The sequence below is a fragment of the Diospyros lotus genome, chromosome 3, assembly GCF_014633365.1.
Source record: "Diospyros lotus cultivar Yz01 chromosome 3, ASM1463336v1, whole genome shotgun sequence".
NCBI lineage: Eukaryota > Viridiplantae > Streptophyta > Magnoliopsida > Ericales > Ebenaceae > Diospyros > Diospyros lotus.
The window spans coordinates 33430328-33444370 of NC_068340.1; the positions used below are offsets into that span (position 1 = coordinate 33430328).

Below are 14043 nucleotides of genomic sequence, written 5' to 3' on the forward strand. Positions count from 1 at the left end.
CCAATAGCATGACTCTTTTTTTATTTGTTTTATATTTGTCGGAATCTAGTCTAGTGATTTATACTTCAAATTAATTACTGTTGATATACGGGAGATACAGTCATACGCACGTAATACCCAAAAATTGCAAATAATTGCATTAGAGGGCAATCTGGAATATTTAGGCGTAGTGTAGGGCGTAGTGAGGAGAAAAATGCAATTACCAAAAGGAGACTCGTGAGGTCCGAGGGTTCCACGAAGTGATTGCTTTGCGTGAAAATATATATTATATATATATATATATAAAACCCTCGTCTGGCCCCCGGACTGGTCTCCGTCTCTCCCCCTCGTTTCTTTCGCTGCTTTTTTGGGCTCTCTCTCTCTCTCTCTCTCTACAAAGTCTCTCGGTAGAAAGAAATGGGAGAGGAGAAGCCGAAGCCTACTGGAGTATGGCCGACCATCAAGCCTTTCGTCAATGGCGGCTCCTCTGGCATGCTCGCTACCTGCGTCATCCAGCCCATCGACATGATCAAGGTGCTTCATTTTTTTCCCCTTTCTTGTTTGTGTATCAGCTGGATCAGTTGTTTCTGTTTGTGTTTTTTTGAAATTGTTCGGGAATGTATTTGATCCTTTTGATCTGTACGAAGAGTTTCAGATCTTAAACCGGAGTGTGCTTTTTGGACTGATTTTGGTGTTTGTTCGCTATGTGATTCAGTACTTTCAGATCTGAACTGAAATGGATCTTTGTCAAGTCGTTTGTTCTGTTTGTGTGTAACTAATTTTTTTTTTTGTTTTCACTTGTTCGTAAGTTCATGATATTGATATGGATCCTGAGATCAGAACGGCTCGTTACTTGTTCCTGTTAACTTTTTGTGATTTGCTAATTCTGAGTGCCAATTATGGTTTCTTTGGTAATTACAGGTGAGAATTCAATTGGGTCAGGGATCAACGGCCGAGGTGACAAAAAACATGCTAAAGAATGAGGGGATTGGCGCATTTTACAAGGTTGATGTGCTTTTCCTTTTCGTTTTTATTTGTCAATCCTCCAGTCTTGGTAATAATTGTGTGCCAAATTAGGACTAGTGGGTGAGGTCTGTCAATCGGAGGATGCTGTAGCATTCTGATTCCCCTAGTTGCCCTGCACTAGTTGATGTATTTTACTTCAATAACATAGCACTGGCAAATTCAAACTTGAATATGACGTTGAAAAATGTTCTAGGTTGTCTGATAGTTAAGTTGATAATTTTGTAATGTCAATAAAAAAATTGTTACCTCACTGATTTTAGAAAAAAATAAATTGTGTTTTCTCTTACCTGTATGCTAGCTTTCTTGGTGGGAGTTATTTACAATTCTGATATTCCAAAGTCCATGCTGTAAAGCCCGTAAAATCCCCCTCAAGTCTGATTAGGGTCCATCTATTTATTTTATCAAAGTTCCATAAAATCATCTCACAATTCTGGCCTCATTTGAACATATTCATTTATGATACTAAATTGTGGTTAGATTAACTTATGTGATAGTAGGAAAAACTTCAAGAGGTAAGGTCTGTCCCTTAGTGAAAAGGGGAAAGCGTGACAAGATATTGCTCCATAACTTTATGTGATAGACTTTTCTTTCTACCTTTTGCCCCACCAGGACACTATATTAAAGCATTAGATTCTCATGAGATTTCTTTCATTTCTTCATCATGTATTTTCATGGAATGTATTATTATATCTCATAAGGTTGCTTCTAAATTAAATATCTGTCTTGTATAACTTGGGCTATATTTGTCAGGGGCTGTCTGCTGGGCTACTTAGACAAGCTACATATACAACTGCCCGACTTGGGACATTTAGGTGAGTGTTTCTCAATGTTAACCCATAATTGCTATGGATTATGTGATTGCGTGCTTATTCATATAGAAGGTTTTTCTTTTGCACTTATTCACTGCCAGGTATTGATCTGCTATATTAAAGGTTAATTTAAGTTATCTGTGTGCATGTATAACCACATTTTTATCCATGTATCTATCTTGAGCCAATTTCCTTAGTTAGTGGATCAAATAGTTGGGTTGTAATGTCTAAGCAATTGACTGTATGCTGCTTGGACAAATAACACATACAAACTGCTTTGCTTGGATATTGTATTTCATGTTAAACCTCTGATCAAGATGGATGGTTGCTCAATACTTATGTCAAATGTTTTTATTTCATGCCTGTCCTGCATCAGGTATTAACTTGTTATTTTAATGATGTTTAAGTTAACCATGCACATGTATGGGGATGTTCTCATGGGTGTTGTTCTATCCTATGGAAGATAGGGATATAAAGACATCTGTAACCAATTAGCTTTGTGGATTATAATTATTTGTTTGTTACTCTTGGTTTATACTCTTTGATGGCTTACTCTTTTCTTTTCACCCCCACCCTGTACCACCAGCCTAATCTTGTTGTTTTATGTATGTGGAAGAACAAAGTTAATCTAGGCATGCAATACTAGATTTATTGGTTTTCTTTATAGTATAGAGTTGGAAGACAGCATTGGAAAAATGTCATGCTCTATAGTTGCTCCTGAAGGAAGGAGGTGGTGTGGTTAAAGCTCTTTATTTTACTTCTTATGCTTGCTACATTAAGTTGTCATCCTTCAATTTGGCCTCTCAAGAGGCTTCATTAGGAATTTAAATAGCAACTTAGCTCATGTTGGTAGTGCACGACCTCGAAGTTACGAAACCCATATTAGTAGCCCCTTCGACACAACATGACATAAAATCCAACGATTATAATAGCTCTTTTATACAGAAGTCTGTGGTACACAAGCGACATGAAATAAACTAAGCTTCGACCACCTCCTTGTCTTCACATTCGATATACTTGGAACGTTGAATGTTCCAAGGGTATGAAACATCCAGGTTAGATAGTTACATCTAGGTGAGATGGTTCAGAAAGTGAAAGTTCGTGCATGCAAAAAACAATATGCAACAAGCGAAAATAACAAAAAATCTCCCTTTTGTCGCCATCATCCGTGTTGGTCATCGCGTCAAACTCCAGCCCCATACTCGTGGGCACGTGATTGCTCCTCGGGCCCAAACTCATGGGCACGATCACCATGATGACCCATGCCTTCGTCCTGTCGGTCACCACATCAAACTCTAGCACCACACTCATGGGCACGATCACGATGACCCCACATAAAGCCACGAAATGCCAAAACGCGTGCAAAATAGAAAAGACATGCACAAAACAAGGGCAATATGAGATGTAAGCTACAAACCACACGCATATGAAATCAAGAATGACCAAGATGAAGTAAGAAGCATGCAGGAACCATTTACCTTGATTGTTTACCTTTCGGGTGTATTGTTCACAATAGCGGGTCTAGGCTTTATGCAGGAAACACGAGTTTTCGTAAACCAAACACTAAATATTTTTGCATAAAGTTGTAAAACATAAATTAACTAATTTTTCTGGAATGTTGCAAGGGGAGGGGAGCCCACATGTGTCGCCGAAAGGGTGGCCACGCGCTTGTATGCGCGGCCCTTTTCGGCGTGTGTACTGCACGTGCTGTTTCTTCTTAAGCGACGACGGTTCTGTAGCTCGATTTTTCACATGTTTATCCCTCATTTTGACTTCGATTTGACCCACGTTTGTTCCTACGGCTCCTTCTCCTTCCCCTCTTCCTCAAGATCTTATCCCTCACCTCACAACCTCTCAACCTCGGCTCAATTCATGGATATGCTTTGGGTGATCCTTGGCTCAATTTATAGATTTTTCGGCCGATCCTATGTCGTCACGTGTCATTTTTATCTCCTCAATTTGTGTGCCTCATGGTTATTTCTAACTGTCGGTTTGGTCAATTCGTTTCTCCAAAGACCCCGTTTCAGGTTTTCAAGAATTACACTTTGACCCAAAGTTTCATATATTTGCACTTTGACCCCTGAACTATTTAGGACTTTGGTTATTCATGTGGCTCCTTATTTCCATCCCAAATGTCCTTAAGAAGAGGTTTCTTGCGTCTTTTATTGACCTCTAAACAATTTTCTAATATTTTTAAGAAATTACATCTTTTCCCAAACCTCTCTAAAATTGTATTTTTATCCTTGAATTCTCGTGATTCCTTCCTCAACCGCACAAGTTTCATAAAAATCTCGGGTATTACACCTTTGAAGTTTGAACAATGTGTATAAGCAAATGGTTTCCTTAAATGTGCTAGTTTTGAATCATCCTTGACCATGTCAAGGAGTGGATCACTGGTGTGAAGTTCCATGCATGTCATAGTTATCTTGTTCTGATTGCTCTGTCAGATGATGCTGATTTGGTTTTTTGGTATTCACTAAGTTGAACCCTCATGTACTATAATGCTTTTAGGCCTTTTGTTATGGCCGTGTTTAACTTTTAGGCCTGTTAACTTTACCTTTTGATATGTCTGTGTGGAGATGTTATGGATACAAAATGTGGATAATAATAGAATCTTTTTTCTGATTTTGTTCATTGTGTGTATGTAGAATACTTGATTTTGTTCTTGACATGTTGAAAAATGAATCTCTTTAATATTGTTGTTTTCTCCTTTTGGTATCAGAATTCTGACAAATAAGGCAACTGAGGCCAATGATGGGAAGCCCCTGCCTTTATATCAGAAGGCTTTGTGTGGTTTAACTGCTGGAGCAATTGGTGCATGTTTTGGAAGTCCAGCAGATTTAGCACTCATACGCATGCAGGCTGATGCTACCTTACCTGCTGCTCAGCGCCGGAACTACACAAATGCATTCCATGCCCTCTATCGTATTATTGCAGATGAAGGAGTTTTGGCTCTTTGGAAAGGTGCAGGACCAACTGTCGTGAGAGCAATGGCATTGAATATGGGGATGCTTGCCTCATATGACCAAAGTGTTGAGTTTTTCAGGGATTCTCTTGGTTTGGGTGAAGCTTCTACAATAATAGGTAAGACTCTTTGTCGGATGATAATACCTTTTTTTCTTGATATGGACTCAATTGTTCAGCTCTCTAGCTGATGCTTGCAGCAGTAGCACTTTTTTTCATTCATCTTGATTTGTCTAGACGATATGGAAATGAGAAAATAGCTTTAGTTTCACAAGTTACACAATATGAGTTTTGATTTATTTATGTTGCAGTAATGGTTCCTTATTTTGGCACTTGTTGCAATGGCTAATTTGGGGTGGGGTGGATACAAATAAGGAAATGTTTCTGGATTTCATGTGTTATGTACTGGTGTTAGTTCTGCAAATCAGTGTTGTGTGAAGTCTGAGACATGATGCCTTTGTTGTATCTATTCAGGTGCCAGCTCGGTCTCAGGGTTCTTTGCTGCAGCATGCAGTTTACCCTTTGATTATGTGAAAACTCAAATACAGAAGATGCAACCTGATGCCACAGGAAAGTATCCGTACACGGGTTCATTAGATTGTGCCATGAAAACCGTGAAATCTGGAGGGCCCCTCAAATTATATACAGGATTTCCTGTATATTGCGTTAGAATTGCTCCCCATGTCATGGTAATATCTCTGTGTGTGGCGTGTGTTTGTGGTTGGCGTCATTTGTTTCCTAATACGCACTCACTAGTGAGATGGGACCCAAAAACCCCACTTGGCACTTAGTCTTCAAGTTTCAATAATAGTTCGGTTTGTGCTTTTTTGCAGATGACATGGATATTCCTGAACCAACTTCAGAAGCTCGAGAAGTCTGTTGGGTTGTAGTTTGCGGGTATAGAGATCTCAATTGGAGTTTGAGCCGTGTCAGAATAATATTTCATGTTTTGTGTTGTATTTTTTTTGCTGGATTTGGTGACCACATCACATCCTCAAGTCTTGGGAAATTTTTTATTACTGTGGTAGAACTTGTCAATGACCCCAACTGAGTTGGGAAGTTGTTATTTCAGAGGTGACTGAGATAGGATTTTGCATATTCCTTTCAGCTAGCTAGCTTTGTAGGGGATATTATCTGAAAATGCTTGACAGAGAAATTGTTCAAGCAAAATAATTTTTCCAAACTAAAGGGTACCCTTCATTCATAAACACTAATCTCATTTTGCCTTTTGTCTTTTTCTACCAAGTTTTGGCAATTTTTTCTAGTCTCAAAACAGTTTGTTTACAAAATATCAGTTGCTTCGTGCTGATATTTTACCGTTTTAATCCTTTTACCAACTTTGCCAGGAAAGCCATGAAAGGCAAGCCCATCCATGCCCATGCTGTTTTAAGTTTCAACAGGATTCTTTTGTTCTTTATTTCGAAATGGCATATTGGCCTTCTTCCATTTTTTAGTTTTCACTTTCTAATGGTTGCTTTCATAAGTTTTACAACGAAAAAAAAATAAAAAATGGCATCTGTTTGTTTTCCCTTTGGCAATGAATGATCAAATCGATTGTCAACAAGGATGGTATATTTATCACATGTTATATAAGTTGCAGGTTATAAATTTTACATCAAGTTTTCAATATCTGTATTAATTTTGTAATATCTTCGTAATGCTGCTAACGAAATTGAAATCTGTGAAAATTTTTAGAAATTTGTATCAATCAATTAGGTACTAAACCTTAAAAAAAAATTAAATTTATACTTAAATTTTAAAAATATTAAATCGATCCCAACAAGAGCAATTGAAGTTAGTGGTTGATTTCTCTCTTAAATTCGAGAGTTTTAGGTTGGTTAGATATAAATATATGTATGTGTGGGCGTGGGTGTATAATATTAGTGGATATATATTACAGAACAAAAGTTTTTTTTTTTTTACTCTTTAACTCGTGACTTCTAAGTCATTATGAAATAAGAATTTTAAAGTTACATCAAAATTCAACATCAGTTAAAATTAACTTGAGAAATAAAAATTAAACTATAATTATCAAACATGAAGGTGAGTTTTTATTTATTTATTTTTTTAACCTCTCGTATAAAAAAACTTAATTGATTTCATAATTACATCTACTCACGTCAAATTCCACTTTCTTATGTGACATTGACCACTTAAATATCTTAGCTCATTGCCCTCGGGGCATAACTCCGTTGGCAAAGAAAGTATACTCTAGGATGCTCTTTGGACCCCAGATTCACTGTTCAAATCTTGATTAGAAAGAAAAGTTCATCAGTCAGAGCGATCTTAAAAGTTGAAAATCGCTTGTTGCCCTCACGTTTACGATAGGGTTAGAGATCGAACTAGCTGTTGAGTTCTTTAATTTACATCTCCTACTGATATCGTGGGGCCAAACAGCGAGAGTACTCACGATAGTGTGTTAACAAAAAAAAAAAAAATCTTAGGTCCTTGGGTCCAAATAAAAAAAAAACTTATTTAATTATTGTGTATTTTATATGCAATGATGTTTTTGTGTGTGTATATATTTGGACCTAGTAGTTAGAGCGATTATGAAAATTAAAAATCGCTTTGTCGCCCTCACGTTTGCGATGGAGTTAGGGATCAAACTGGTCGCTGAGTCCTTTAATTTACATCTCCTGCTAATATCGTGGGGCTGAACAGTGAGGAGTGCTTGTGATAATGCGTTAACCTAAACAAAAAAAAAAATCTTAGGTCATTGGGTTCAAATAAAAAAAAAAACTTATTTGATTATTGTGTATTTTATATGCGATAATATTTTTTTGTATATATATATATATATATATACATAAAGAACCTAACCTGAACTTAACAAGAATTTGTGCGAAACCAAATCAAACCAAACCAACCACAACTTCAATTGTTTTTATTACTATCTATTTTAGTAATTATACAAATAAAGTTTTTCTAATGGAGTTCAATTTCATTTAACCAAGTTGTGATGATATTATAGAATAGATATAAATTGAACATAAAATTGATAATTTTTAAAAGTTTATTATAGGATAAGTAATTGAGTGGAAGTTTAATATTTTATTAATAATTTACCTACAAATACTTAATACATATGTGAGAGTGCGATTTTGTTCACCTCTTTAACGAGAGTGAACATAACTCCTACTGTTTTGAGGGTTAAATTAACAGTGGGGGCTGCCCCTCTGTTTATTTTTAATCCCCACTGTTAATTTTAACCCCCAAAACAGTGGGGGTTATATTCACCCTCATTAATGGGGTGAACAAAATCGCACTCCATTTGTCATACTATCTATCTCACCGTGACATCACAAAAAAACGTAACATGACGCACTTGTACATACCTACCATATTAGCACAATACAACCCTAAATGAGATTTGGGCCTCCGTAGCGCTGAGGCCCAATATCCCGGAAGGCCCACTGGACCTACATTTTTGGGCTCACAAGATATCCCTGATCATCATATTATTATGGTTTATGGGAGAGAAAGGAGGTGGAGTATGTCACGTGCCGGGGGAGAGGCCTTTCCCAAAAGCACACGCTCGGGCACCGAGTTCCGTTGGAGGGAAATCCACCCACCGTCCATTCAACATCCGACGGCCCCGATTGCTTTGACAATTTTTGATCTAACAATCTCCAACACAGCCACAAACCAAAACAGCTTGAAAAATAGAACGCAGACTCAAAAGAGGAGTAACCGCTGCTTCTGCAGTGACGAAGAGAGATAGAAAAAAAAGAAAGAAAGAAGAAGAAAATAAGCTTCAAGCTTGGTTTGATATGTATGTAGATACGTAGATATATTGAGAGTGTGTGTGTGTGTGTGAGAGAGAGAGAGAGAGAGAGAGCTGCAAATGCTCATTGTTTGGGGATTTTGAAAGAGACCCAGATGAAAATTTTGATGGAGAAAATGTTCTATTCTTATGTTTTCTGGGAATAAGGTTTTTGTTCTATCGGTTTCTCCTGGAAAAATCTTATCTTTGGGTCTGTTTGGCGGCTCTGCAGGTGTTGTCTCCTTGTATGTACACTCTCTCTCTATTCTGTTGAAATGTTAGGAAAAGGAGTTTTTCTTCTTGACAAATTTTGGGCATTTTGGTTTGTGGGTAGATCTCGAGTTGGATCGCCAATCTGCCTATTTTCTCTGTCGAATCTTTGTTTCCTCTTTGTTTTTCTGATAACTCCGAAATGGGACTTTGCTTTGGTGCAGGGGGAAGAGAAGGGAATTGGAGATGGATAAGTTACAGTGGGGAAGTAGAAAGCGGCTTCGATGCGTGAAGGTGAAGGACTCGGCCATGGCGGATGAGAAATCCGAGAAGAAGATCACTTCTCGAGTTGATCGACGAGTTGTTGCTGCCGATAATACTGAGAAGCATCAATCGGCCAATCCTCTCCCGCCGCCGCCTGTTCAATCCCCTCTTCGTCTCTGCAGGTAATGATTCCTCCAAAACCCAGAAAAACGATGCCGTTACAGAGGAAATTGATCCGTTTTTCGGCCTTGAAATCAGAACAGAAATGCTAAACAAGCAGGGTTTGGGTTCTGGTTTTTGGGATTTGATGTTGTTCTTGCTGCCGTGTAGTCATTATAATGTTTTTTTGATTGGCCAAAATGGACATGGAAAAATCTTGAGAATAATCTGGCTATGAATAGATCCAGAGGCTTTGAGGAGCCAAAATGGGAATTTTCTTTTATTTTTGATAATATACTTGGAACCAGACATGATTGGGTACGAATCTTTTGATGTAGTTGCTGCTCCTTCATTGCTGGGGGACCTAGGAAAGGAAAGGAATATCTTAACAATTTAGGCATAGACTTGGAGTCGTGAGATTTCCAAGTTTTCTCAGCAACCAAACAGACTAGATCTCTGTGTAACCCAACAAAACAATTCCTTTAGAGAAAAGAAGAACCAAAGAGAAATGCTAAAAAAATGGAAATAAGATGTTGAAGCCAACTTATCCTCTAACTTGTGTTGCCTGCAGGGATTTGGGGATGAACAGATCGAGCGCGAACGAGAACCGGAAGATGGCAACATCATCTTCCCCAGAGAAGGAGGATCGGTACTACACAACCCGGGGATCGATAGGACTGGATGAAAATGCCAAGTTGTTTACAGAGTCTAAGGATGAAAACAAAGGAAGGGTTGTGTGGCCAAAACTGTTTGTTTCCCTGTCAAGTAAAGAGAAGGAGGAGGATTTCATGGCCATGAAAGGGTGTAAGCTTCCCCAGAGGCCTAAGAAGAGGGCCAAGATTGTCCAGAAAACCTTGCTTGTAATTTCTCTGCACCAATTCTAATTCATACCCATGAAGCGAAAAGTTGTTTTTTGAATTGGGTTTGTCTTGATTTCTGCTGTTCTGATCTTAATTTGAAATTCGAATCGATTTGTTTTGTTTTGTTTTTTTTTTTTTGGGTTAGTTGGTGAGCCCAGGGACATGGTTAAATGATCTTTCCCAGGAGAGGTATGAGGTGAGAGAGAAGAAGGCTTCGAAGAAGGTAATCTTCGTTTTAGAATCCAAAAATTTCATCCCTATTTTAGATTTATTTTCTGCAGAAGTTGTTGTTGTAAAGAACACTCACAGATTTGGATGTTGATATGGATGCAGAGGCCTAGAGGGTTGAAGGCTATGGGAAGCATGGACAGTGGTGATTCAGAATGAGATTTTGAGATTGAGAGAGAGAGAGAGAGTAGATTTGTGTTTTGTTTGTTAATTTTTATGTTTTAAAGAAATTGCTGTCATATATAGAATCTAATTTCCAATTTGGCAAATATTTAATCTGCTTTTTGAAATGGTCTATTTTTAACTTGGTGGTTAGTGATGCTTTGCTTTTCATCCTTTTGATGTTGCCTCAACTCCTTCCTTTATTCTTTTTTTTTTTTTAATTTCTTTCCTTTCTTTAATCTCTCTCTCTCTCTCTCTCAGTACTGTATTCGGTGGTGGATCTGTCTAGGGACCGTATGCATTCATACTGGGATGCGCATTTTCTATATTTCATTACATAAAAACAATATCTTTTTAATAAAATTTTATATAAAAATACTATAATTGTGATACCACCAAAATTATTTATTTGTAAATATTTGTAATTGTATTTTCATGTCAAAATTGTGCTCATGCTCCCACAATCATTCCCTGAAAATAGAAAATGCTTTTTGGATGTTCAACTTTAAGTTTTGAAATAATAATATTATTATTATATTATATTGGGAATTATATTAATACAAAATTGTTTCTTTAACATTTTCAGTTTGAGTTTACAATTGTGTCTGTCTATGGTAGTAGTAGCATCTGAAACATGGGAACATAAGTTTTTCAAATAGGAGGTTTTAAACTGTAATAAGCCTTCCAAATCGGAGGTCATAATCTTCCAAATCGGAGGTTTTAAATATATACTAAAACTGTAATAAGTGACAACATAAGCCTTTCAAATTGGAGATCTTAATATTGTCAAAATTGTAATAAATGATTATTTATAATTTGTACAAGGTTTGTATCTATACAGGAGTCGAGTTTTATTAGTACTCAAACTAATAATTCTTCTCTTATAATTAAATAAAAATCAAAATATATTTATTTATGTCACATTTTATAAATATATTTTTATAAATGTTGAAATTTACATAATTTCTTATTAGCATTAAAGCTTGTAATTATTCTGGAATGCAAGCACATGGCACCCACCAATTGAACACTTATAAATATTTGAGTTCTAGATTTTTTATGGAGTTGAACTTTTTATTAAGAACAAAACTCATAATTGTTCTCACATAAATAATTAATTAAAAATATAAATACACTTAGAGTGTGTTTGATTGCAAATATTTACCATAAAAAATATGTAATTATTACACATTTTTTTATAGAAAATAATCAAACACTCTTAACTTTTCTATGAAAAAATATGTATGGTACAAGCATTTAAAGTTTCTTTTCATGGAATTCATTTTCTAAGGAAGTGGGGTGGTTTTTGTTTTCTAGGCAATATTACCTAGAATTAAATTCTATATAATGTAATCAAATACACCTTAATATTAAGATAGGCATATGACACCCACCAATTGAACATTTAGAATTCTATAAGAACAAATTCTTATAAATGTTGAAATTTTAAAAATTTTATGGACATAAACTCTTATTAGCACTGAAACTCGTAAGTGTTCTCGTGTAATCAATCGAGAATATAAATGTCGATATTCATACCAAACGTAAGTCATCTGCCAATTGAACATTTAGAATTCTTTAGATGCACACTCCTATAGATATTGAAGCTCTAAAATTTTTATTAACCCTAAAATTCATAATTATTTTACATAACAAAAAAGGATATAAGTTTATCTATTTATTACCTCACCCTCAAGATTTCCCATCCCATGCAAATAATGGGGTGATAATGGTCCAAAAATGAAACAAAGGCTTATCCAAAAATGAAACAAAGGCATATTATGCACATGAGATGAGCTTTTGAGGGCTCATCAGGTGACAAAAGAGGGCATGGCATGGCATTCATCATCTAAAAATTTATATCCCTATACTTTTTGGGATCAAAGGTGAAATCCCTCACCTTAAGGACTTCTCGCATCTCAGTCCAAAGATTTCTGCAAAAAAGGTAAATCACGGAATCTAACAGTAAGATTCGAACATAGGACCTATAACTAGTTATGTAGCAGCTAGAATCTAAAATTCTTTGGAACCAACACATGTACAATCTCAACCGCTGGGTTATGCCCGTGGGGACATAACCCCACACTTTTATTAGTACTGAAGCTCCCTACATACATGCTCTCATTTCAATGTTCCTGTTTTTATCATTATTTTTTATTATTTATTTTATTGAATGGCCAAATATCTCATTTAATGAAATTTTGCTAATAAAGTGATTTTTTTAAAATATTTTTTAATACATTTTACTTAAATTCAAAGCCTTTAACAACTAACACAAATTAATTTAAAACCAATTTATCACTTTACTCAAACTTATTTTAATTAAAATTGTCTAAAAAAAAAAAACACACACTTATCTAACACATAATGTGTTAGATAGTGTTTAACACATAATATCTAAAAAATATCTAAATATGTATCTATTACTTTAACATAACGTGTCATTAATGCCAATCAATACGAAGCTAAAATTTATGACAATAATACAAAATCTCACCTTCAATAAAAACACTATCTAACATAGGGGTGTGCAAAAAATTGGGTAACCCAAATTAATTGGTTCGGTTCGGTTATTCTTGATAAACGGTTCGGTTCAATTACAAATTTTCTAAAAAATCAGGTAATTAGTTCGATTCGATTATTGTGGTATAAACAACCACAAAAATCAAACTGAGCTATTCGATTCCCCCCCCTCCCCCCCCCCCCAAAAAAAAAACAAAGACTGAACAGATGCTCGACCCCCCAACCCAACTCCCAGCTCAGCCCCCCGACCCCCTACACCCGAATCCCCAATCCTACCCCATGAGCAAATAACCCTAATCCTTGTCGTCCCTGTCGATCGAAGACTGAAACCAATGGTTGTCCTGTCGCCCCCCACCACCCAGCCCAGCCCTTCTGCACCCAAATCGAAACCCTAAGTCCCTTACCCTCGAATCAAAACCCTAAGTGCCTTAGTTTGAGGGCGAGGGCGAGGGCGAGCGAATCGAAACCCTAAGTCCCTTACCCTCGCCCTCGAAACTAATCGCTGTCGTCGTCGGCTTTTGAATAGTCACCCACCCCACCCCACCGACACCGACAGCTGAGATCCATAGGCTCGACACCGTCGCCGTCGCCCCTTCATCCCTTTCTCTGGAACAATCATATTCAGAGCACAGAGGGAGAGAAGAGAGACAGTATCCAAGCTTCCGTCTGCTTCAATTCCTTGATCGATTCAAAGTTAAAGATTAACAGGTACATGTATGTGTGTATATATATAGTTGTACAGTACATATACAGGTAAATGATATGTATTGCAAGGTAGGTTTTGTGTAATTTTTTGAATGAATGATCGTAGAAATCAACTGATACAATTTTATTAATCATGAATCAAATTTATCCAATTTTCCTTCAATTTTAGATTTGGATGCAAAGGCGTTGATGTTTAGATTGATGTTGTGGATGGATGTGTGTGTTTATATTCATATATGTGTGTTTAGATTGATTGATGTTATGTGTTTGGATGTCGTGCGTTTAGTTTATTGTATTTGAATTTGGATAGGTAGCTTATTTCGATTCGGTATATCGGTTATGGTAGGTTATTATGCTAATCAGTTCGATTTTTGGTTCGGTTATCAAAAAT

At 36.5% G+C, this 14043-nt stretch overlaps 2 protein-coding genes across 2 annotated transcripts; both read left to right on the plus strand.

The window, feature by feature from the left end:
• Window positions 1-296: 296 nt before the first annotated feature.
• On the plus strand, window positions 297-6019 carry LOC127798290 (mitochondrial dicarboxylate/tricarboxylate transporter DTC-like). The gene is made up of 6 exons (XM_052331753.1): window positions 297-513; window positions 901-984; window positions 1756-1817; window positions 4537-4898; window positions 5253-5467; window positions 5612-6019. The coding sequence occupies exons 1-6, from the start codon at window positions 397-399 to the stop codon at window positions 5666-5668; spliced, it is 897 nt and encodes a 298-aa protein (XP_052187713.1). The 5' UTR covers window positions 297-396; the 3' UTR covers window positions 5669-6019.
• A 2408-nt stretch (window positions 6020-8427) lies between these two features.
• LOC127796534 (uncharacterized) lies at window positions 8428-10552 on the plus strand. Its single transcript, XM_052328709.1, has 5 exons — window positions 8428-8786; window positions 8976-9197; window positions 9746-10034; window positions 10180-10257; window positions 10368-10552. The coding sequence occupies exons 1-5, from the start codon at window positions 8692-8694 to the stop codon at window positions 10419-10421; spliced, it is 738 nt and encodes a 245-aa protein (XP_052184669.1). The 5' UTR covers window positions 8428-8691; the 3' UTR covers window positions 10422-10552.
• Window positions 10553-14043: the final 3491 nt, after the last annotated feature.